The sequence below is a fragment of the Bombina bombina genome, chromosome 5 (genome assembly GCF_027579735.1).
Source record: "Bombina bombina isolate aBomBom1 chromosome 5, aBomBom1.pri, whole genome shotgun sequence".
Taxonomy (NCBI): domain Eukaryota; kingdom Metazoa; phylum Chordata; class Amphibia; order Anura; family Bombinatoridae; genus Bombina; species Bombina bombina.
The window spans coordinates 123,933,684-123,961,031 of NC_069503.1; the positions used below are offsets into that span (position 1 = coordinate 123,933,684).

At 40.6% G+C, this 27,348-nt stretch overlaps 1 protein-coding gene across 1 annotated transcript in view; it reads left to right on the forward strand.

Annotated features, from left to right (window-relative positions):
* Positions 1-218: 218 nt before the first annotated feature.
* Positions 219-27,348, forward strand: part of LOC128659248 (thiosulfate sulfurtransferase) — a 44,228-nt gene continuing 17,098 nt past the window's right edge. Inside the window, exon 1 of the mRNA XM_053712925.1 lies at positions 219-844. Coding sequence (XP_053568900.1) covers positions 262-844 — 583 coding nt within the window. The 5' untranslated portion in view covers positions 219-261. The remainder of the gene's footprint in view (positions 845-27,348) is intronic.

Sequence of the window (27,348 nt, forward strand, 5' to 3'; positions counted from 1 at the left end):
AATAGAACATTTTGTTTTAATCCTGACGTTCCTTTAACTGGTTAGTAACAGCAGCAGAAAATCAAACAATTTATTTGCCTGTTTAACTAATATAAATGTGTGAGCTGAAGTATATTCTAGACACAGAGGGGTTAAAAAGAGAATTATTAACAACTCTGGATAAGCCCCAAGACATCTGATAATGCATTGATTTCTCCTCCTAGTTCCTTGTAACACACAATAAAATTGCTGCACTTATGAGTTTGTTCTGCCACAGCTACAATGGCACAGCAGGCATCCTTTCGTGCATTTGTTTCTGCAGGTTGGCTCGCAGGAGCCCTTAGGACCCGACCATCCCTGAGGGTACTGGATGCCACGTGGTACTCTCCAGGTGGAAAAAATGCTCAGAAAGAATTTGAAGAAAGGCATATTCCTGGGGCATCATTCTTTGACTTGGAGCAATGCAAAGACCAGAAGTCACCTTATGAAATGATGCTGCCCAGTCAGTCCACGTTTGCTAAGTTTGTGGGAAATCTTGGTATTAATAACTCGAGTCAAGTGGTGGTCTACGACTCTGCTAATTTAGGCATGTTGTACGCCCCAAGGCTTTGGTGGATGTTTCGCCTCTTTGGTCATAACAATGTGTCCGTGCTGGACGGTGGCTTGAAGAACTGGATACAGCAGGGGTTTCCAGTGACATCCGAAACCACAAAAGTGAAACCAGAGAATTTCCAAACTGTGCTGAATCCTAAACTGTTAAAGAGCTTTGAAGAAATTCAGGAAAATATCAGTAGCAAAAAGTTCCAGGTGGCGGACGCTCGGTCAGAGTCGAGATTCAAAGGACCAGAGCCAAAGCCTGGTGAAGGTGAGACTATAAAAGGGGCAAGGGGGCAGAGAGAACATGCAGATAGCCAAACATAGCAAGTGACCAGGTAAAGGAAGTTATAATACAGGATTCTTCAAACTAAGGACCTAGTACTGGGTTACCTGCAAGGGGGGGGGGGGCACAGAACAAAGAATAGAGGGTCTACTAATTCTTCTGAATGCCAAAGACCCAGGTTGGGGAACACACATGGGTGTACCAATTATAAAGGGGAGTCAGTGCATTCCTGCCCCATAGATACCTATGCTAGCAGCATCCTACTGTATTTTACTTGGTTGCATCCACCCCTACTTGCCTGCATAGTCCATGATAGGTGAATGAATCAGAGCTTTTGTTTAAAACAATGAATGTTGGTCACATGTAGTATCTGTTTTGTATAAATGCTGAATGCTAACATTTTCTAATTTCAATGTGACATTTGATTTTAAGAAAATGTAAATATGACATTTGGCTTCTTATAGTGTAAATATTATTAAAATTAACATTTGAAAGTTTAAGTATGGCTATGTTTTTCCTAAATCAAAATTTACTTTTAAAATAGGGAAATATGTTACACTATTATAATAGACTACTGAAGCAAAACCATTTAGAATAAATCACACCTTGGGCGAGATTACATATACGGCGCAATCGTCAACTGGTGAAACCCGCACCGCCCGTAATTTTACCTCGCACAGCGGGGTATCACATATACATCGCCAGCAGTTCATAAAGTGCCATAAGTCAAATAAAGTAGCGATGTCCAGAAATGAGCGTAAATACAAATGTTTGGAGTCGCCAGTGACTTACGGCACTTTAAAAACTGCCGGCACCTAAGAAAATAAAAGAAAATATCAAATCTCTCGTAAAAGTCTTACCCGCCTCCCAAAACTAAACCCGACACGTAAAACCCCTATATCTGCCATCAAACCCACATTGGAACTAATAATAAAAGTATTAACCCCTAAACTGACAACCCCCACAACGCAATATACCTAATTAAACTATTAACCCCTAATCTGCCATTCACCCATATCACGATCTATCTAATAAATGTATTAACCCCTAATCTGCCATTCACCCACATCGCGATCTACCTAGTAAAAGTATTAACCCCTAATCCACCATTAACCTACATCGCAAAGTCCCTATTAAACCTATTAACCCCTAATCCACCATTAACCCACTTTGCAATAAACCTTATAAATCTAATAACCCTAATCCGCCAAACCCACACAACGCAATAATCCTAATAAAACTATTAACCCCTAAACCGCCAAACCCACACAACACAAATAATTAATTAAATTACTAAGTCCGTTTACTATTTACTCCATGGTTCATGAATGCAGAGAAAGCTAGCTATTAGAGTTTATGATTAGACATCACAAGCTGATCTAAGCAGTGCACAGACGCATCCAGTCTGTTAGTTACTAAGACCTGCAATAAGCACTGCGCTCACAGACCAACCACAGCGCTGACAAGGCAGCATATCGGCACAAGGTCTTCTCCTCCAGCCTCACCTTGTAAGCATATCCCGGGCAAGTTTCTTACCAAGAACGCTTCCACTGCAAAAATGCTGGCAGCTCTAAATGAAGCAATGGTTTAAAGGAGCACTGCCTGTGAAGAGTGACCTTATTGCTCACTGTACTGTGTGCTGGCTTTTAGAGAGAGGATAGGGCAGATGTGCAGCCCCTCCCAAATCTGCTGTTTCAAAGTGTATTCTTCTTCCCCTCCCTTCCTCTCTCTCTTTTCTCTCTCTCTCTCTCTCTTTTCTCTCTCTCTCTCTCTCTCTCTCTCTCTCTTTCTCTCTCTCTCTCTCTCTCTCTCTCTTTCTCTCTTTCTCTCTCTCTTTCTCTCTTTCTCTCTTTCTCTCTCTCTTTCTCTCTCTCTTTCTCTCTCTCTTTCTCTCTCTCTCTCTCTCTCTTTCTCTCTCTCTTTCTCTCTCTCTCTCTTTCTCTCTCTCTTTCTCTCTCTCTCTCTTTCTCTCTCTCTCTCTTTCTCTCTCTCTTTCTCTCTCTCTCTCTCTTTCTCCCCTCCACTTCTTTTCTCTTCCTTTGTCTCAGGGAGAAAATGGTATTAGATGCATGCAATTTATTCCACCTGTATGCAAGTGCTAGCCCATTTTCTTTTGAATTTTTATGAAAAAAATAAATAAAAATAAAACATTTTACACACTGACCCAAAAAAATATTAAGGGGGAAAAAAGGCCTAATACCTTTGTGAGGGGGGGGGGGGCAGCAGAATTTTGAGTGCCTAGGGCAGCACAAAACCTAAAAACAATTACCTAAATTAAAAAATACTAAATTACAAACTATCAGCTAGATTATGAGATTTCAGCGCTATAGGGAAATTAACGAGCACCACAAAAGCTTTTAAAGGACTAGTAAATACAGTAGATTTGCATAATCAACACATGCATGATAAAAAGACAAAGCAATAGCACTTTGCCTGGACTTCAAATGAGTAGTAGATTTTTTTCTGACAAAGTTCAAAGTTATGTCTATTTCCACTCCCCCTGTACCATGTGACAGCCATCAGCCAATCACAAATGCATATACGTATATTTTGTGAAGTCTTGCACATGCTCAGTAGGAGCTGGTGACTCAAAAAGTGTAAATATAAAAGACTGTGCACATTTTGTTAATAGAAGTAAACTGGAAAGTTGCTTAAAATTGCTGCTCTATCTCAATCATGAAAGTTTAATTTTGACTCGAGTGTCCCTTTAAAAACCAGGCTTGTGTGGGCGATATGGTGGCGTTGAGCTCCATACCTCACCCAAATACAAGCAGTGTTTTGACGTGCTTGTGCACGATTTCCCCATAGACATCAATGGGGAGAGCGGCAAAAAAAAGCCTAACACCTGCGATCGCGGAAAAAAGCTCCGTAACGCAGCCCCATTAATGTCTATGGGGAAAGAAAAAGTTACGTTTAAACCTAACACCCTAACATAAAAACCATGTCTAACTACCCTTAATCTTCTGCCCCTAACATCGCCACCACCTAAATAAAACTATTAACCCCTAATCTGCCGCTCCCAATATCGCCGCCACCTAAATACACTTATTAACCCCTAATCTGCTGCTCCCGATATCGCCGCCACCTACATTACAGTTATTAACCCCTAATCTGCCGCCCCCAATGTTGCCACCACTATACTAAAGTTATTAACCCCTAAACTTCTGGCCTCCCACATCATGCAATTTTAAGTAACTTTCTAATTTATTCCTATTAGCAAATGTTCTTCATTCTCTTGGTATCTTTATTTGAAAAGCAAGAATGTAAGTTTAGATGCCAGCCCATTTTTGGTGAACAACCTGGGTTGTTCTTGCTGATTGGTGGATAAATTTATCCACCAATAAACAAGTGCTGTCCAGGGTTCTAGACTTTCTTTTTCAAATAAAAATAGCAAGAGAACGAAGAAAAATTGATAATAGGAGTAAATTACAAAGTTGCTTAAAATCGCATGCTCTATCTGAATCATGAAAGAAAAAATTTGGGTTCAGTGTCCTTTTAAATATAATTAAAATAAATCTAAATTAAACTTACAATTATTACCTAAATAATTCCTATTTAAAACTAAATACTTACCTGTAAAAAAAACCTAGCTAGCTACAAAATAAATAATAGTTACATTGTAGCTATCTTAGGTTTTATTTTTATTTCACAGGTAAGTTTGTATTTATTTTAACTAGGTAGACTAGTTAGTGAATAGTTATTAACTTTTAACTAACTACCTAGCTAAAATAAATACAAATTTACCTGTAAAATAAAACCTAATATTACAATCAAATAAAATAAATTAAATTAATAAAATAAAATTATCTAAATTACAAAAAAATAAACACTAAAGTATAAAAAAAAATAAAAAAATTTATCAAAAATAAAAACGAATTACTCCTAATCTAATAGCCCTATCAAAATAAAAAAGCCCCCCCCAAAATAAAAATAAAAACCCTAGCCTATACTAAACTGCCAATGGCCCTTAAAAGGGCCTTTTGCGGGGCATTGCCCCAAAGAAATCATCTCTTTTACCTGTAAAAGAAAATACAAACAACCCCCAACAATAAAACCCACCACCCACACAACCAAACCCCCCAAATAAAATTCTATCTAAATAAACCTAAGCTAACCATTGCCCTGAAAAGGGCATTTGGATGGGCTTTGCCCAAAGCCTAAGCTAAAAATAAAACCCACCCAATAAACCTTAAAAAAACCTAACACTAACCCCCGACGATCCACTTACAGTTTTCGAAGACCGGACGTTCATCCTCATCCAGGCGGCAGAAGTCTTTATCCAAGCGGGCAGAAGTTATCATTGAAGCCGGCAGAAGTCTTCATCCAAGCGGGCAGAAGTCTTCATCCAGACGGCATCTTCTATCTTCATCCATCCGACGCAGAGCGGGTCCATCTTCAAGACATCCGGTGGGAAGCATCCTCTTCTTCCGATGGTCACTGAAGAATGAAGTTTCCCTTTAAGTGACATCCTCCAAGATGGCGTCCCTTATATTTCGATTGGCTGATAGAATTCAGAGGATGCTCAGAGGATGCTCTGCGCCGGATGTCTTGAACATGGACCCGCTCTGCGCCAGATGGATGAAGATAGAAGATGCTGTCTGAATGAAGACTTCTGCCTGCTTGGATGAAGACTTCTGCCCGCTTGGATAAAGACTTCTGCCGGCTTCGATGAGGACTTCTGCCCGCTTGGATGAAGACTTCTGCCACCTGGATGAGGATGGATGTCCAGTCTTTGAAAACTGTAAGTGGATCATCGGGGGTTAGTGTTAGGTTTTTTAAGGGTTTATTGGGTGGGTTTTATTTTTAGAGTAGGGTAAAAGAGCTTTTAAAGGCAATGACCATCCAAATGCCCTTTTCAGGGCAATGGTTAGCTTAGGTTTATTTAGATAAGTTTTTATTTGGGGGGTTTGGTTGTATGGGTGGTGGGTTTTACTGGTGGGGGGTTGTTTGTATTTTTTTTACAGGTAAAAGAGCTGATTTCTTTGGGGCAATGCCCCGCAAAAGGCCCTTTTAAGGGCCATTTGCAGTTTAGTGTAGGCTATGGTCTTTTTTATTTTGGGGGGGGGCTTTTTTATTTTGATAGCGCTATCAGATTAGGAGTAATTGGTTTTTATTTTTGATAATTTTGTTTTTTATTTTTTGTAATTTAGTGTTTATTTTTTTTGTAATGTAGATAATTGTATTTTTTATTAATTTAATTTATTTTATTTTATTGTAATGTTAGGTTTTAGTGTAAGGCAGGTTAGGTTTTATTTTACAGGGAATACAGGGAGTGCAGAATTATTAGGCAAATGAGTATTTTGACCACATCATCCTCTTTATGCATGTTGTCTTACTCCAAGCTGTATAGGCTCGAAAGCCTACTACCAATTAAGCATATTAGGTGATGTGCATCTCTGTAATGAGAAGGGGTGTGGTCTAATGACATCAACACCCTATATCAGGTGTGCATAATTATTAGGCAACTTCCTTTCCTTTGGCAAAATGGGTCAAAAGAAGGACTTGACAGGCTCAGAAAAGTCAAAAATAGTGAGATATCTTGCAGATGCAGCACTCTTAAAATTGCAAAGCTTCTGAAGCGTGATCATCGAACAATCAAGCGTTTCATTCAAAATAGTCAACAGGGTCGCAAGAAGCGTGTGGAAAAACCAAGGCGCAAAATAACTGCCCATGAACTGAGAAAAGTCAAGCGTGCAGCTGCCAAGATGCCACTTGCCACCAGTTTGGCCATATTTCAGAGCTGCAACATCACTGGAGTGCCCAAAAGCACAAGGTGTGCAATACTCAGAGACATGGCCAAGGTAAGAAAGGCTGAAAGACGACCACCACTGAACAAGACACACAAGCTGAAACGTCAAGACTGGGCCAAGAAATATCTCAAGACTGATTTTTCTAAGGTTTTATGGACTGATGAAATGAGAGTGAGTCTTGATGGGCCAGATGGATGGGCCCGTGGCTGGATTGGTAAAGGGCAGAGAGCTCCAGTCCGACTCAGACGCCAGCAAGGTGGAGGTGGAGTACTGGTTTGGGCTGGTATCATCAAAGATGAGCTTGTGGGGCCTTTTCGGGTTGAGGATGGAGTCAAGCTCAACTCCCAGTCCTACTGCCAGTTTCTGGAAGACACCTTCTTCAAGCAGTGGTACAGGAAGAAGTCTGCATCCTTCAAGAAAAACATGATTTTCATGCAGGACAATGCTCCATCACACGCGTCCAAGTACTCCACAGCGTGGCTGGCAAGAAAGGGTATAAAAGAAGAAAATCTAATGACATGGCCTCCTTGTTCACCTGATCTGAACCCCATTGAGAACCTGTGGTCCATCATCAAATGTGAGATTTACAAGGAGGGAAAACAGTACACCTCTCTGAACAGTGTCTGGGAGGCTGTGGTTGCTGCTGCACGCAATGTTGATGGTGAACAGATCAAAACACTGACAGAATCCATGGATGGCAGGCTTTTGAGTGTCACTGATTTGTTTTTGTTTTGTTTTTGAATGTCAGAAATGTATATTTGTGAATGTTGAGATGTTATATTGGTTTCACTGGTAAAAATAAATGATTGAAATGGGTATATATTTGTTTTTTGTTAAGTTGCCTAATAATTATGCACAGTAATAGTCACCTGCACACACAGATATCCCCCTAAAATAGCTATAACTAAAAACAAACTAAAAACTACTTCCAAAACTATTAAGCTTTGATATTAATGAGTTTTTTGGGTTCATTGAGAACATGGTTGTTGTTCAATAATAAAATTAATCCTCAAAAATACAACTTGCCTAATAATTCTGCACTCCCTGTATTGTATTTATTTTAACTAGGTAGTTAGTAAATAGTTAATAACTATTTACTAACTAGTCTACCTAGTTAAAATAAATACAAATTTACCTGTGAAATAAAAATAAAACCTAAGTTAGCTACAATGTAACTATTAGTTATATTGTAGCTAGCTTAGGTTTTATTTTATAGGTAAGTATGTATTTAGTTTTAAATAGGTTATTTAGGTAATAATTGTAAGTTTAATTTAGATTTATTTTAATTATATTTATGTTAGGGGGTGTTAGGGTTAGACTTAGGCTTAGGGTTACATTAGGGTTAGGGTTAGGTTTAGGGGTTAATATATTTATGTAGTGATGTGGTTTAGGGGTTAATAGTTTATTTTAGTATATTTCGTTGTGGGGGCTTGCAGTTTAGTGCTCAATTGGTTTATTATTGCGGCGGTGTGGGCGGGTGGCAGATTAGGGATTAATAATCTTTAAATAGTGTTTGCGATGTGGGAGGGTGGCGGTTTAGGGGTTAATAGGTTTATTATAGTGGCGACGATGTCGGGGAGTGGCGGAATAGGGGTTAATACATTTTTAAGTGGCGGCGATGTCCGGAGCGGCAGATTAGGGGTTAATAAATTTATTATAGTGTTTGCAATGCGGGAGGGCCTCAGTTTAGGGGTTAATAGGTAGTTTATGGGTGTTAGTGTACTTTGTTGCAGTTTAGTTATGAGCTTTAGGGTACAGCTTTGTAGCGTAAAACTCATAACTGCTGACTTTAGATGGCGGTACAGATCTTGTCATTTTAGGCTGTAACGCTCACTTTTTGGCCTCACAGCAAACCTCGTAATACCGGTGCTATGGGAGTCCCATTGAAAAAGGACTTTTTTAAAAGTGCGGTACTGACGTTGCGTGATGGCCAAAAAGGTGTGCGGTACAGCTATTCTGACAAGGCTTGTAATAGTGGCATTAGGGAAAAAGCATCGTTATGAAGCAAAACAATGCTTTTTCACTCATAACGCAAAACTCGTAATCTAGCTGTATTAAAATAAAAAAAAGCTAACATTACTTAAAAATAAAAAAACCTAAGATTAAATTAATGTAAGATTACAAAAATAAAAAGTCTAACATTACAGAAAATAATAAACAAAATTATCCAAAATAAAAAAATTAAACCTAATCCCTATGAAAATAAAAAAGCCCCCACAAAATAAAAACACCCCCCAATAGCCCGTAAAGGGGCTTTTTGTAGGGCATTGCCCTAAGTTAAACAGCTCTTTTTGCATTTTAAAAAATGTCTAAGTCCCCCCTAACAGTAAAACCCACCACCCACCAAACCCCCCCAAATAAATAAACCGAACACTAAAAAAACCTAAACTACCCATTGCCCCTAAAGGGGCATTTGTATGGGCATTGCCCTTGAAAGGACATTCAGCTCTTTTACTGCCCTTAAAATATACTTATACACACACACACACAGTGAGTCACACATACACAGTGAGTCACACATACACACAGTGAGTCACACATACACACAGTGAGTCACACATACACACACGCACACACACAGTGAGTCACACATACACACAGTGAGTCACATATACACACACACGCACACACACAGTGAGTCACACATACACACAGTGAGTCACACATGCACACAGTGAGTCACACATACACACACGCACACACACAGTGAGTCACACATACACACAGTGAGTCACATATACACACACGCACACACACAGTGAGTCACACATACACACAGTGAGTCACACATACACACACACACACACGCACAGTGAGTCACACATAAACACAGTGAGTCACACACACAGTGAGTCACACATACACACACACAGTGAGTCACACATACACACACACACACAGTGAGTCATACACACACAGTGAGTCAAACATACATACACACAGTGAATCACACATACACACACACAGTGAGTCACACATACATACACACAGTAAGTCACACATACACACAGTGAGTCACACATACACACACACAGTGAGTTACACATACACACATACAGTGAGTCTCTCTCACACACACACACACACACACACACACACACACAGTGAGTCACACATACACACAGTGAGTCACACATACACACACACACACACACACACACAGTGAGTCACACATAAACACACACATTGAGTCACACACACATATACATGCACACAGTGAGTCACACATACACACAGTGAGTCACACATACACACACACATACACACAGTGAGTCACACATACACACAGTGAGTCACACATACACACACACAGTGAGATACACACACACACACAGTGAGTTACACATACACACATACAGAGAGTCACACATACATAAAACCACATACAGAGAGTCACACATACATGTAGTGCTGCGTAATCTGTTGGCGCTCTACAAATACCTGATAATAATAATATACACACATATATACAAACACATAGAGAGAGTCACACATACATGTATACACACATATATACAAACACATACAGAGAGTCACACATACACACATACATAAAACCCTATACAGAGAGTCACACATACATGTATACACACATAAATAAAACCACATCCAGAGAGTCACACATACATGTATACACACATATATACAAACACATACAGAGAGTCACACATACACACATACATAAAACCCCATCCAGAGAGTCACACATACATGTATACACACATATATAAAACCCCATCCAGAGAGTCACACATACATGTATACACACATAAATAAAACCACATACAGAGAGTCACACATACACATATATACACTGTCAAAAAAGGGTACGGTTGGGGTCCGTTTGTGAACACTCAGGGTACAACTGCTGTGGTTGTACCCTCAAGAGATCATAATTACACCTTAAGGAACTAATATGTACCATTTAGGTGTAAATAAGGTACAAATATGTTTCCAACTGTCAAAGGGTCTATGCCTGTACCATTTAATCCTCAAAAAAGGTACAATCACTTGTGTGACTAAAAGGTTGAAGGGAATGGGTGGTTCAAGGCTGCCAAACCCTTCAAGTCCATATAATTTGTGCACCTCAATTATTCTATGAACACATAACTGGCAGTCACCAAAAATGAATTCAACATACATGTTGTACAGCAAAATAGTGTTCAATGGTTGTTGGTAATATGCAAAAGGTGGGCAAGGCAATAAAAAATACTTAATAACCCATATCTTCAATAACACTGTGTTGCTGGTTCTAAATAGCACACAAGGGCCTCTATTTATCAAGCTGTCAACCGCAAATACGCTGGAATTCCGCAGCGTATTTGTGGCGACCCTGATTCGCCTTAGTTATCAAAGGCTAGAGACCGGCAAAAGTAGAATTTAGTGACGTAACATACGATCCGCTGGACTCAGTCCGACACAGATCGATGTTTACATCACTCCAGATGTTCCGAACGCACGTTCGGCACAATCTGACTACTTTTGGAAGTTATCAAGATCCTACCAGGTACGCTCGGCACTTTTCCGGCCCAGCATACCTGGTTTTCAATCCGCCGCCCTGGAGGAATCAATGGGAGTCTGACAGCAGCGAAAGCTCATGTTCACTGCTGCCCAATATCCTATTGATTCCTATGGGAAATGTCTACACCTAACACCCTAACATGTACCCCGAGTCTAAACACCCCTAATCTGCCCCTATTCTGCTCCCCCTACACTATACCACCTACATTATACTTATTAACCCCTAAACCGACGCTCCCTGAGCCCGCCGCCACTCTAATAAACTTATTAACCCCTAAACCGCCGCTCCCGGAGCCCACCGCCACTCTAATAAACTTATTAACCCCTAAACCGCCACTCCCGGAGCCCGCCGCCACTCTAATAAACTTATTAACCCCTAAACCGCCGCTCCCGGAGCCCGCCGCCACTCTAATAAACTTATTAACCCCTAAACCGCCGCTCCCGGAGCCCACCGCCACTCTAATAAACTTATTAACCCCTAAACCGCCGCTCCCGGAGCCCACCGCCACTCTAATAAACTTATTAACCCCTAAACCGCCACTCCCGGAGCCCGCCGCCACTCTAATAAACTTATTAACCCCTAAACCGCCGCTCCCGGAGCCCGCCGCCACTCTAATAAACTTATTAACCCCTAAACCGCCGCTCCCGGAGCCCGCCGCCACTCTAATAAACTTATTAACCCCTAAACCGCCGCTCCCGGAGCCCACCGCCACTCTAATAAACTTATTAACCCCTAAACCGCCGCTCCCGGAGCCCACCGCCACTCTAATAAACTTATTAACCCCTAAACCGCCACTCCCGGAGCCCGCCGCCACTCTAATAAACTTATTAACCCCTAAACCGCCGCTCCCGGAGCCCACCGCCACTCTAATAAACTTATTAACCCCTAAACCGCCGCTCCCGGAGCCCACCGCCACTCTAATAAACTTATTAACCCCTAAACCGCCGCTCCCGGAGCCCACCGCCACTCTAATAAACTTATTAACCCCTAAACCGCCGCTCCCGGAGCCCACCGCCACTCTAATAAACTTATTAACCCCTAAACCGCCACTCCCGGAGCCCGCCGCCACTCTAATAAACTTATTAACCCCTAAACTGCCGCTCCCGGAGCCCGCCGCCACTCTAATAAACTTATTAACCCCTAAACCGCCACTCCCGGAGCCCACCGCCACTCTAATAAACTTATTAACCCCTAAACTGCCGCTCCCGGAGCCCGCCGCCACTCTAATAAACTTATTAACCCCTAAACCGCCGTTCCCGGAGCCCACCGCCACTCTAATAAACTTATTAACCCCTAAACCGCCGCTCCCGGAGCCCGCCACCACTCTAATAAACTTATTAACCCCTAAACCTAAGTCTAATCCTAACCCTAACAACCCCCCTAACTTAAATATTATTTAAATTAATCTAAATAAATTTACTATTATTAACTAAATTATGAAAAGAGGAAAAAGAATGCAGAGTCTTCAAGGTAGATGAAATAGAGTATTTATTAGGAGCAGGCTTATCGTCAGACACAGGTAAGCTCCTATCTTACGCGTTTCGCGCATGGGCACATGCGCTTCATCAGAGATAATAGTATCTGCTGGTCAGGGTCTCTATAAAGGTGTGAGTAACCAATCAGGAAGGGTGTCGTGTTAACCCTTGAGGTGTCTGAGAACTTACACCATTTGGTTATCTAATGACATGGTGAACACCTGGACTAGAGATCCCGTACAGCAGATTACATTCTTGAACAGAAGATATGCTATATAAAAGTATAATTGCATTATGCCTAAACAAACAATTTTTACAATAATCAACTTGTCAATAACTGGATTTGATGCTGATACAATGCTTTTAAAATGTTAAAGAGATTGGTTGAGATGGTAGTTTAGTATGTATAGGAGAGAGCTATACGTAAGAGTATGAGTATTTGTATACAAACATTTTCCCCTTTATATATTAACTAAATTATTCCTATTTAAAACTAAATACCTATAAAATAAACCCTAAGATAGCTACAATATAACTAATAGTTACATTGTAGCTATTTTAGGATTTATTTTTATTTTTATTTTACAGGCAAGTTTGTATTTATTTTAACTAGGTACAATAGTTATTAAATAGTTATTAACTATTTAATAACTACCTAGCTAAAATAAATACAAAAGTACCTGTAAAATAAATCCTAACCTAAGTTACAATTACACCTAACACTACAATTAAATAAATTAAATTAATTTATTTAGCTAATTTATTTAACTACAATTACCTACAATTAAATACAATTAAATAAAATAAACTAAAGTACAAAAACCCCCCACAGAAAATAAAAACAAAATTACAAGAATTTTAAACTAATTACACCTACTCTAATCTCCCTAATAAAATAAAAAAGCCCCCCAAAATAATAAAATTCCATACCCTATACTAAATTACAAATAGCCCTTAAAAGGGCCTTTTGCGGGGCATTGCCCCAAAGTAATCAGCTCTTTTACCTGTAAAAAAAGAAATACAACCCCCCCTAACATTAAAACCCACCACCCACACACCCAACCCTACTCTAAAACCCACCCAAACCCCCCTTAAAAAAACCTAACACTAACCCCATGAAGATCACCCTACCTTGAGCCGTCTTCACCCAGCCGGAGCAGACCTCCAGAGGGGCAGAAGTCTTCATCCGATCCGGGCAGAAGAGGACATCCAGACTGGCAGAAGTCTTCATCCAGGCGGCATCTTCTATCTTCATCCATCCAGAGCAGAGCGGGTCCATCTTCAATCCATCCTATGCGGAGCATCCTCTTCCATCGACGTCCTAACGAAGAATGAAGGTTCCTTTAAATGACGTCATCCAAGATGGCGTCCCTTGAATTCCAATTGGCTGATAGGATTCTATCAGCCAATCGGAATTAAGGTAGGAAAAATCCTATTGGCTGATCCAATCAGCCAATAGGATTGAGCTCGCATTCTATTGGCTGTTCCAATCAGCCAATAGAATGAGAGATCAATCCTATTGGCTGATTGGATAAGCCAATAGGATTTTTCCTACCTTAATTCCAATTGGCTGATAGAATCCTATCAGTCAATCGGAATTCAAGGGACGCCATCTTGGATGACGTAATTTAAAGGAACCTTCATTCTTCGTTAGGACGTCGATGGAAGAGGATGCTCCGCGTCGGATGGATTGAAGATGGACCGGCTCTGCTCCGGGTGGATGAAGACAGAAGATGCCGCCTGGATGAAGACTTCTGCCAGTCTGGATGTCCTCTTCTGCCCGGATCGGATGAAGACTTTTGCCCCTCTGGAGGTCCACTTGTGCCCGGCTGGGTGAAGACGGCTCAAGGTAGGGTGATCTTCAGGGGATTAGTGTTAGAGTAGGGTTGGGTTTGTGTGGTGGGTTGTAATTTTGGGGGGGTATTGTATTTTTTTTCAGGTAAAAGAGCTGATTACTTTGGGGCAATGCCCCGCAAAAGGCCCTTTTAAGGGCTATTTGTAATTTAGTATAGGGTAGGGAATTTTATTATTTTGGGGGGCTTTTTTTATTTTATTAGGGGGATTAGAGTAGGTGTAATTAGTTTAAAATTTTTGTAATTTTTTTTTATTTTCTGTAATTTAGTGGGGGGGGTTTTGTACTTTAGTTAATTTTATTTATTTGTAATTAGTTTTATTTAATTGTAGTTAATTTATGTAATTATTTTAATTATAGTGTAGTGTTAGGTGTAATTGTAACTTAGGTTAGGTTTTATTTTACAGGTAATTTTGTCTTTATTTTAGCTAGGTAGTTATTAAATAGTTAATAACTATTTAATAACTATTCTACCTAGTTAAAATAAATACAAAGTTGCCTGTAAAATAAAAATAAATCCTAAAATAGCTACAATGTAATTATTAAATATATTGTAGCTATCTTAGGGTTTATTTTATAGGTAAGTATTTAGCTTTATATAGGAATAATTTAGTTAATAATAGTAATATTTATTTAGATGTATTTAAATTATATTTAAGTTAGGGGGTGTTAGGGTTAGGGTTAGACTTAGGTTTAGGGGTTAATAACTTTATTATAGTGGCGGTGGTGTAGGGGGGGCAGGATAGGGGTTAATATATATAATGTACGTGGCGGCGGGCTCGGGGAGCAGCGGTTTAGGGGTTAAACAATTTAGTTGCGGCAGGGTCCGGGATCGGCAGGATAGGGGTTAATAACTTTATGTGGGAGGCGGCGGGGTCCGGGAGCGTCAGGATAGGGGTTAAAAACTTTATATAGGTGGCGGCGGGGTCCGGGAGCGGCGGTTTAGGGGTTAATATATTTATTATAGTTGCGGCGGGGTCCGGGGGTGGCGGTTTAGGGGTTAATAAGTTTATTTAGTTGCGGGGGGCTCCGGGAGCGGCGGTTTAGGGGGTAAAACTGTATAGTATAGTGTGGGTGCTTAGTGACAGGGTAGCAAGAAAGCTGTGAATAAGCTGAAGAGCAGCGAGATCGATGACTGTTAGCTAACAACAGTCCGCTGCTCATCACACCGTACTTGGTGCGCGGCTTTTTGACAGCTTTCTTGATAAATTTGGCGAACGTATTCAGGTCCGCGGCGGTGATGTTAGGCGATCTTAGGTGAGCGTATTGGGGCCGTCGAATGCAGGTAAGTAGACAGCTTGATAAATAGAGGCCAAGGACTTAACATTTTAATGTTTATATTTAGAGCATCAAGATGATAACTTTTACACATACAGCAAATATATTAACTTACATTGCAAAGAACAAATTTCATTTGAAATTCTACAAAATAAACAAGAGCTGTTTAAGAACCTGTTTTTAAAAAGTAAAAAAAAATGTGTAACCGTTTCCCAGTCATATACATGGACATTGTGTAACACGCCATAGCGTCATCTATTGGTTGAAAGTTCCTTGACATGTGTAACACAGCTCCATCTATCGGTAGAAGGTTCATCACCAAAATGTGTACTGGGGAAATAGAATAATTTGCATATATTTTGCATAGTTACAATTCAATGTCTGGCTGTGAGTTTTATAATTTATCCCTCCCCTAAATCCCCCTTCCTTTCGTGAGAGTTATATTTTATTATTATGTTGTTTTCTATATATATTTTTTTGTGGCGTGTCACCCTAAGTTAAATAGGGTGTTGTTAGAGTCTAGTACAGAGTGAAATAAAGCATTATATGTAGCTCCTTTTGGAACTGGTTGTTTTATCTGGTTCTTTCAGGAATTTCAGTAGTAGTCTTAGGACCTACTATTTGGCTACACTTATCAAACTGCAGTGCAGTGTGGCTATTGTAATACTGTCTTAACAAGCACACAGTAGATGAATGCATAATTAAATGTTATATAATACATTTGATGGGACAGTAATTTTACTATACTATGTTGAGTACAAATTTGCCATCATGAGGTACAAAGGGCTTGTCACTGGGGCAGTACCCTTAAAAGGACAAATTTGCACCATGTTTAAGGATATATTATGGTACTATAACATTGAGGTCCAATCTAGTCACTAAAGGTGCATAATTAACTTTGAAAGGTACAATCTGCAAGGGTAACAATAGGTTCCCATATTAAAGGGTACAGTGGGTGTACCTTTGAGGGTACTGCCCCAGTGACAAGCTGTTGTACCCCTAAAGGTACAATTTTTGCACATTTTTTCTGACACATACAGAAAGTCACACATACATGTACACACTTATATAGATACACATACAGAGAGTCACAGATATACAAACATACATGTATAAACACATAAGTCCCGATGTATCTTCCTCATCAGACTTATGAGAAAGGGCAACTTGGGAAGCAGAACTGAGGACAGGCACCTTACCTTCTGAATTTCTAGATTTCCTCTTGCGTTTTCACTGTAATCTGGGAATTGCAGCTAATGCTGCAGATAGCGCTAAAGATACCTGGGCAGCAATTTTTGCTTTTAAATAAACTCCACTAGGAGTTATAGAGGAACCACAGGGCACTGCATGTGACACCATTGAGGTTTTGGACGTAGCAGGAGCTAGCTGAGGTATTATTTTAACAGCATCATCCAGAGAGACATCAGGTTAAAAATGTTTACCTTCATTTTGCAAGGTTTTCTTGACACATGAAGAACAAAATTGCATAGGAGCTGCAACTTGTGCATCTAAACATAATAAGCATTAATTCATGAGAGCAGGCTCTTGCTCCATATCAGACATGTTGTGAAACAGTAAATAAACTTGTAAAGAAAAGTTTAAAAGATTTTAATATTCAATTAAAATAAGCCAAGGAAAAAATACACTTTAAATTTTATCCCAAATTAGGATCGATCCCCAGCTATAATTATGTGAGAAAAGTTAAGAAAAAACATTTGATAAACATCAAATAAACTTCTAAAATACCCCTCAGGTAACCCCACACCTCAATTACTGAGGTGCCTTACCTCTACCAATTAAGACCGGATTACCCAGAAATAGAGAAAAACAACTTTTTCCTCAGAAACGTTATGGAGTAAAGCCGGTCATGTGACCACAACTGCCGAGCTCAAATTACTGCTGCGACACAGAGAGGCACCACTTCCTGGTACACTGAGTACCATAAATATCCGTTTTTTCAAACCTGACAGTTTAAAATGTTGCATCGTTTTATTTTAAAGCAAAGCCTTACTTTCAGTTTAAACTTGTATTGTTTTATCAAGTTAATATGTGTCAGAAAATAAAGCCTAATTTACATGTGTGCTATATAAATAACATTGTGCTCACTCCCATGGAGTTATTTAGGAGTCTGCACTGATTGGTTAAACTGTATGTCTGTCAAAAGCACTGAGATAAGGGGGTAGTCTGCAGAGGCTTAGATACAAGGCAATCACATAGGTAAAAACATAATTTATGCTTACCTGATAAATTTATTTCTCTTGTAGTGTATCCAGTCCACGGATCATCCATTTCTTATGGGATATTAACTCCTCCCCAACAGGAAGTGCAAGAGGATTCACCCAGCAGAGCTGCTATATAGCTCCTCCCCTAACTGCCATTACCAGTCATTCGACCGAAAACATGCAGAGAAAGGAAAACCATAGGGTGCAGTGGTGACTGTAGTTTAATGGAAAAATTACCTGCCTTAAAGTGACAGGGCGGGCCGTGGACTGGATACACTACAAGAGAAATAAATTTATCAGGTAAGCATAAATTATGTTTTCTCTTGTTAAGTGTATCCAGTCCACGGATCATCCATTACTTATGGGATACCAATACCAAAGCTAAAGTACACGGATGACGGGAGGGACAGGCAGGCTCTTTATACGGAAGGAACCACTGCCTGAAGAACCTTTCTCCCAAAAACAGCCTCCGAAGGAGCAAAAGTGTCAAATTTGTAAAATTTGGAAAAAGTATGAAGAGAAGACCAAGTTGCAGCCTTGCAAATCTGTTCAACAGAAGCCTCATTCTTAAAGGCCCAAGTGGAAGCCACAGCTCTAGTAGAATGTGCTGTAATTCTTTCAGGAGGCTGCTGTCCAGCAGTCTCATAGGCTAACCGTATTATGCTACGAAGCCAAAAGGATGAAAAGTCTGACGACTTAAGAAATCCGCCTCCCAGTTCTCCACTCCCGGGATGTGGATTGCTGACAGGTGGCAAGAGTGAGACTCTGCCCAGCGAATTATCTTTGATACTTCCATCATTGCTAGGGAGCTTCTTGTCCCTCCCTGATGGTTGATGTAAGCTACAGTCGTGATGTTGTCCCCCGAGTTGTTAACTGGGGCCAAGCCAGAAGGGCATTGAGAACTGCTCTCAATTCCAGAATGTTTATTGGTAGGAGACTCTCCTCCTGATTCCATTGTCCCTGAGCCTTCAGAGAATTCCAGACAGCGCCCCAACCTAGTAGGCTGGCGTCTGTTGTTACAATTGTCCAGTCCGGCCTGCTGAATGGCATCCCCCTGGACAGATGTGGCAGAGAAAGCCACCATAGAAGAGAATTTCTGGTCTCTTGATCCAGATTCAGAGTAGGGGACAAGTCTGAGTAATCCCCATTCCACTGACTTAGCATGCACAATTGCAGCGGTCTGAGATGTAGGCGTGCAAAGGGTACTATGTCCATTGCTGCTACCATTAAGCCGATCACCTCCATGCATTGAGCTACTGACGGGTGTTGAATGGAATGAAGGACACGGCATGCATTTTGAAGCTTTGTTAACCTGTCTTCTGTCAGGTAAATCTTCATTTCTACAGAATCTATAAGAGTCCCCAAGAAGGGAACTCTTGTGAGTGGAAAGAGAGAACTCTTCTTTTCGTTCACCTTCCATCCATGCGACCTTAGAAATGCCAGTACTAACTCTGTATGAGACTTGGCAGTTTGAAAGCTTGAAGCTTGTATCAGAATGTCGTCTAGGTACGGAGCTACCGCAATTCCTCGCGGTCTTAGTACCGCCAGAAGAGCACCCAGAACCTTTGTGAAGATTCTCGGAGCCGTAGCCAATCCGAATGGAAGAGCTACAAACTGGTAATGCCTGTCTAGAAAGGCAATCCTTAGATACCGGTAATGATCTTTGTGAATCGGTATGTGAAGGTAAGCATCCTTTAAATCCACTGTGGTCATGTACTGACCCTTTTGGATCATGGGTAAAATTGTCCGAATAGTTTCCATTTTGAACGATGGAACTCTTAGGAATTTGTTTAGGATCTTTAAATCCAAGATTGGCCTGAAAGTTCCCTCTTTTTTGGGAACCACAAACAGATTTGAGTAAAACCCTTGTCCTTGTTCCGACCGCGGAACCGGATGGATCACTCCCATTAATAAAAGATCTTGTACGCAGCGTAGAAATGCCTCTTTCTTTATTTGGTTTGTTGACAACCTTGACAGATGAAATCTCCCTCTTGGGGGAGAGAATTTGAAGTCTAGAAGGTATCCCTGAGATATGATCTCTAACGCCCAGGGATCCTGGACATCTCTTGCCCAAGCCTGGGCGAAGAGAGAAAGTCTGCCCCCCACTAGATCCGTTCCCGGATCGGGGGCCCTCGATTCATGCTGTCTTAGGGGCAGCAGCAGGTTTCCTGGCCTGCTTGCCCTTGTTCCAGGACTGGTTAGGTCTCCAGCCTTGTATGTAGCGAGCAACAGCTCCTTCCCGTTTTGGTGCAGAGGAAGTTGATGCTGCTCCTGCTTTGAAATTACGAAAGGAACGAAAATTAGACTGTCTAGCCTTAGGTTTGGCTCTGTCTTGAGGCAGGGCATGGCCTTTACCTCCTGTAATGTCAGCGATAATTTCTTTCAACCCGGGCCCGAATAAGGTCTGCCCTTTGAAAGGTATATTAAGCAATTTAGATTTAGAAGTAACGTCAGCTGACCAGGATTTTAGCCACAGTGCTCTGCGTGCCTGAATGGCGAATCCGGAATTCTTAGCCGTAAGTTTAGTTAAATGTACTACGGCATCTGAAATAAATGAGTTAGCTAACTTAAGGGCTTTAAGCTTGTGTGTAATCTCATCTAATGGAGCTGATTCAAGTGTCTAATGGAGCTGATTCAAAATGCTGCTGCAGCCGTGACAGGCGCAATGCATGCAAGAGGTTGCAATATAAAACCTTGTTGAACAAACATTTTCTTAAGGTAACCCTCTAACTTTTTATCCATTGGATCTGAAAAGGCACAGCTATCCTCCACCGGGATAGTGGTACGCTTAGCTAAAGTAGAAACTGCTCCCTCCACCTTAGGGACCGTTTGCCATAAGTCCCGTGTGGTGGCGTCTATTGGAAACATCTTTCTAAATATCGGAGGGGGTGAGAACGGCACACCGGGTCTATCCCACTCCTTAGTAACAATTTCAGTAAGTCTCTTAGGGATAGGAAAAACGTCAGTACTCGCCGGTACCGCAAAATATTTATCCAACCTACACATTTTCTCTGGTATTGCAACTGTGTTGCAATCATTCAGAGCCGCTAACACCTCCCCTAGTAATACACGGAGGTTTTCCAGCTTAAATTTAAAATTTGAAATATCTGAATCCAGTTTGTTTGGATCAGAACCGTCACCCGCAGAATGAAGCTCTCCGTCCTCATGTTCTGCAAATTGTGACGCAGTGTCTGACATGGCCCTAATATTATCAGCGCACTCTGTTCTCACCCCAGAGTGATCACGCTTACCTCTTAGTTCTGGTAATTTAGCCAAAACTTCAGTCATAACAGTAGTCATATCCTGTAATGTGATTTGTAATGGCCGCCCAGATGTACTCGGCGCTACAATATCACGCACCTCCCGAGCGGGAGATGCAGGTACTGACACGTGAGGCGAGTTAGTCGGCATAACTCTCCCCTCGTTGTTTGGTGAAATATGTTCAATTTGTACAGATTGACTTTTATTTAAAGTAGCATCAATACAGTTAGTACATAAATTTCTATTGGGCTCCACTTTGGCTTTAGCACATATAGCACAGATATCTTCCTCTGAATCAGACATGTTTAACACACTAGCAAATAAACTAGCAACTTGGAAATACTTTTCAAGTAATTTACTATAATATGAAAACGTACTGTGCCTATAAGAAGCACAGAAAAAGTTATGACAGTTGAAAATTAATAAACTGAAAAGTTATAGCATCAAATCTTTGTAAAAAACACAATTTTAGCAAAGGATTGCTCCCATTAGCAAAGGATAACTAACCCTGATAGCAGAAAAAAAATACAGAAATAAACGTTTTTTTATCACAGTCAACTACAATCTCACAGCTCTGCTGTGAGTGATTACCTCCCTCAAAACAAGTTTTGAAGACCCCTGAGTTCTGTAGAGATGAACCGGATCATGCAGGGAAGACAATAAACTTCTGACTGAATTTTTTGATGCGTAGCAAAAGCACCAAAAAAGGCCCCTCCCCCTCACACATAACAGTGAGAGAGATCACTAAACTGTCATAAATTAAATAAAACGACTGCCAAGTGGAAAAAAATAGTGCCCAAAACATTTTTTCACCCAGTACCTCAGAAAATTAAACGATTTTACATGCCAGCAAAAAACGTTTAACATTAATAAATTGAGTGTTATTAAAAAGCCTGTTGCTAGTCCCTGCAAATTAGGCTAAAGTTTTATGCATACAGTATAATTCCAGTGAAGTGCCATTCCCCAGAATACTGAAGTGTAAAATATACATACATGACAGCCTGATACCAGTTGCTGCTACTGCATTTAAGGCTGAGTTTACATTATATCGGTATGGCAGAATTTTCTCATCAATTCCATTGTCAGAAAATAATAAGCTGCTACATACCTCTTTGCAGATTAATCTGCCCGCTGTCCCATGATCTGAAGTTTACCTCTCCTCAGATGGCCGAGAAACAGCAATATGATCTTAACTACTCCGGCTAAAATCATAGAAAAACTCAGGTAGATTCTTCTTCAAATTCTACCAGAGAAGGAATAACACACTCCGGTGCTATTATAAAATAACAAACTTTTGATTGAAGGTATGAAACTAAGTATAATCACCACAGTCCTCTCACACATCCTATCTATTTGTTGGGTGCAAGAGAATGACTGGTAATGGCAGTTAGGGGAGGAGCTATATAGCAGCTCTGCTGGGTGAATCCTCTTGCACTTCCTGTTGGGGAGGAGTTAATATCCCATAAGAAATGGATGATCCGTGGACTGGATACACTTAACAAGAGAAACATATATTAATATAACTGTGTTGGTTATGCAAAACTGGGGAATGGGTAATTGCTGTCTGGCATGTAGACAGTTACAAGCTATGAGAAGACACAGTTCTTCACAGAGACCTTTGAAAAAGAAAGAACAGAGTAGCCAACTCTGGCTTTCTAAACTAGGGCAGCAATTGTTAGGAAAATGCAGTAAGTACCTCTTTACAAGTTCCTAACTGCTTTAAAGCCACCACTATCCAACTGCAATGAATGACGTGGAATACGGCTATACCCCAAAACTTGCTTGTAGATGAAATCAAAATTTTTCTTCAGACACCTAAACTTCACCTCCTCCATGCACCGAAGGCAAGAGAATGACTGGGGGTTATGGGTAAGAAAGTGATACTTAGCAGTTTAACTGTGGTGCTCTTTGCCTCTTCCTGCTGGCCAGGAGAGATATTCCCAACAGTAATTACTCAAGCCATGGATTTACCATATCTTAGAAAAGAAACACATAAATAAAACCACATAGAGAGTCACACATACATGTATACACACCTATATATAGAAACACATACAGAGAGTCACGCATATACAAACATACATGTATAAACACATAAATAAAACTACATACAGAGAGTCACACTTGCACACATACATGTATACACACATACAGTATATAGAAACACATACAGAGAGTCCCACATATATACACACACACATAAAAACAGGCATCCACATACATATATACAAACCACTACAGGGAGTCACACACATATACAGGAATCCATAAATACACAATTATGTGGACACCTGACCATTACACCTATATGAGCTTTCTGAACATAACACACCTGCTGCACCAATGGTAGTTCCGCCCCTGCTTCATAGGCACAATATGTAGTTCCCCCCTAAAAGTAATAAACAAGCACATTAACCGCTATATTCAGCTATAACTGAGGGAACTCTGTAACCGGATGCACGTTTGTTCCAGATCCAGCATTGTTTGAATAAGTGTCATGTAATTCTTTATTTATAGTTATGTAACTGGTAACAGCAGCAACTCTCTCAGTGACCCATCACATAAGCTATTGCTTCCAATATTCTTTAGCTCTATTACCTGGGGCAGAGTCATGGTGGTTTATGAAAAGAACAAGATAATCTGGGGGGCATTTAGTTCGCCTTTTTACTTTGTGAAATCAGAATATGAAAATGACCAGGAGCCCCATAGCACAAGGTAGCACCAGTCTGTAAAGTTCAGGATGGTTGTGAGTTCGGAGTTAGTGTTTACGTACCCTAAGCCCTGTTGGAAGTGGCTGACACTGGTAACAAGATTACAATTACTTGTACTATCAGCTCATTCCATTTTCAGGCTAACAGGCCTATTTATCAAAGGTCTGTCGGACATGATCCGACAGTGTGGATCAGGTCCGACAGACCTCACTGACGCTCTCCGTATTCAGCATTGCAGCAGCTCTTGTGCAACGCTGCCCCCTGCAGATTCGCAGCCAATCGGCCACCAGCAGGGTGGTGTCAATCAACCCGATCATACTCGATCGAGTTGAATTGTGGCGATCTCCGTCCGCCTCATCAGAGCAGGCGTACAGGTTATAAAGCAGTGGTCTAAAGACTCACCAGAAACACGGGCCATTCGGAGCTTGATAAATGGGCCTCTAAGCCTTTCAGATAGGAGAACCAGAGTTTAGGATCAAAGCTCTCACCCTTCCTCTTTATACATGACCATTAGTGACAATGAGGTTGAAGAACACTGATTTATCTACAAATTACACCCTATGATGACTATAGAGGTTGCTCACTAGTAATGTGAGCAAACAGATAATATTTGTTGTTAAGTATAACACAAGATTAAAGGTAAACGTCGTACATACGGGCAACCATCTACACACACATAAAAACAGACATCATCAACAGACACAACCATCTAGGACCCTCTGTGGCAAGTTATTCAAAAAAGACTTGCACGGTGAAAATACTACATAACTGATAAAGACACCATATGAAGGGTTAGATATTCAAGTAAATGCACTGTGGAGCAAAATACTTACTGCAAGGTAACGCCGCACATGCAGATTTTTAAGCAAAGGTTACTCACTGCAAAAAATATCCACAAAAAATATCTGCAAAACTACTTTGTTGTGTAAATTGTTTATAACACCATTCAGAATAATTACCGCTAGATTTTGTAGTGTTGTGCTTACTTCCTGGTTTGGTTAGATGGCACATTGAGGCTTCCATACAAAGATGATGTCATCAAGTGGGCTGTGCTTAGAATCAGAAAAGTTCAGAGAAGCCATCTTGTGACAGTTTTGTGATGCAGTTATAAAGTACAAGGACTGAACCTCCGGATCGGACAAGTGCTAATAATAATAAGTGTAATGTCAGCTACAGATCACTGCAGAGGATACAGCATCAGCCAGTGAGGAAGAGTAAGAACTGTCAGTTACACATTATAAGTTATATTGCAGTTATACAGTTATAAGTTACCCTGTATTACTATAGTGCTGCATACACAGAGTACAGGACTGCTAATATAAGGAGTGCAGCAGCCAATCATTATAAAGGACTATATATGTGTATCTATCCATATAACTGTGTGCAAATCTACAGGAGCCACCTTGTTATGTAATCCAGTAAATAAAGTGCCAGTTTACAGTTAGAAGTTGCAAGTGCATCATTCATATAAAGAGTTAATGTTTGCTATGTAAGGACATAACATCTGGAGACGAGTATACTACCACAAACTCACGCTATAATGGCTATATTTGGAGCATTGAAAGAATTTGACCCTGACACAGATAACTGGGTTTCCTGGACTGAAAGGCTACAGCAGTATTTACTTGCCAATGACATTGGAGATACTAAGTCTGTTGCTGTCTGTCTGACAACTATTGGTGCTAAAACATATGAGATTCTAAAAGACCTGCTGCACCCAGAAAAGCCAGCCACCAAGTCTTTGTCTGAAATAATACAGATCTTAACACAACATTTCCAACCACGGCCATTAGAGATTGCTGAGCGGTTCAAGTTTTATAGCAGGCGCCAAGGGGTACAAGAGACTGTATCTACATTTGCAATCAGTTTAAAGAAATTGGCCAGCACTTGTGCTTTTGGGGAGTATCTGCATATGGCCCATAGAGATCAGTTCGTTATGGGTATCAGTACAGAATCTATTCAAAGGCGACTTTTGACAGAGGAGAGCCTGACCTTCCATAAAGCACTAGAGATTGCTTCTGTTTTGGAACAGGCCACACAAGACACTAGTTTACTGCAGACGCATTCCCACACTAAGGAAGAACAGGTATTTTTCTCCAATGTGAAGCAACAGACTAAACCAGCCAGTAAATATTCTGCAAAAGCAGCATCGCCTATTAACTGTTACAGGTGTGGAGCACAGAATCATGTAGCTTCTGAATGCAGATTTAAAAATGCTTGTTGTCATGGCTGTGGTAAAATAGGACACTTAAAGAAGGCCTGCAGAGGATCTCAGCAGAGTGTCTCAAGCAAAACACATAAGAAGGGAAATTACCACATGGCTTATAAGGGAGCCACATCAGATTCAGAAGAGGAAATTGACTGTTCAGAGTTTGACTGTATACACCACGGCAGCAGGGTCTGAGCCTTTGACCGTTCATGTTAATATTGAAGGAAAAGATTTGACTATGGACTTAGATACTGGGGCTGCAGTTTCAGTTATGACAATTAAAGATTGGATACCGCTGAAAATTCCAGTATTGCTGCAGCCCACTACCTTGAAGCTACAAACATACTCCAGAGAAGTCTTGACGCCACTGGGGTGTGCATCTGTATCTGTGTGTACAAACAGTAAAACTGCCAATCTTACACTATATATACTAAAATCAGGCGGCCCACCTCTTTATGGAAAGGGACTGGATACGGGCCCTTGGCATGCCTGAGAGCCTCAAAAACAGTGAAGTTCATCATATTGGAGTTGATCGTGCCCAGTGGATTCAGAACATTAAGACCAAATATGCCCCTTTGTTTGAAAATGTTCTGGGAAAAGTTAAGAACAAAAGGGTATGGTTACAGTTAAAACCTGGAGCAAGGCCAAAGTTTTTCAAAGCACGAACTGTGCCATTTGCTTTAAGGGCAGGAGTTGATGCTGAACTGAGGAGGTTAGAAGAGTTAAAGATTATAACCCCAGTGCATCATAGTGAGTGGGCTTCTCCTATTGTACCGGTAAGAAAGAAAGATGGACAGATCCGAATATGTGGAGACTTTAGGATGGTGTTGAATGAACAGTTAGCAGTGGATAAGTATCCATTACCCAGGACAGAAGAGATTTTTGCTAACTTAGCTGGGGGACAACATTTCACAAAGATTGATTTAAAAAATGCTTACCTTCAACTTGAAGTACATCCAGATTCCCGCAGGTTACTCACTATCAATACTCACCGTGGTTTATTTCAATATAATTATATGGTCTTTGGCATTGCTCCTGCACCAGCCATCTGGCAACGCACCATGGAAGAACTGTTAAATGGACTACCTCATGTCCAATGCCTTTTATTATTCATGTAACCTTTCCATGTGTTGACCACAATAAATGTGCTATTTTGTTTTCCAAACTTCTTCGCCTGAGACCCGCTTTTTTGCCCTTACCTTTTAGATG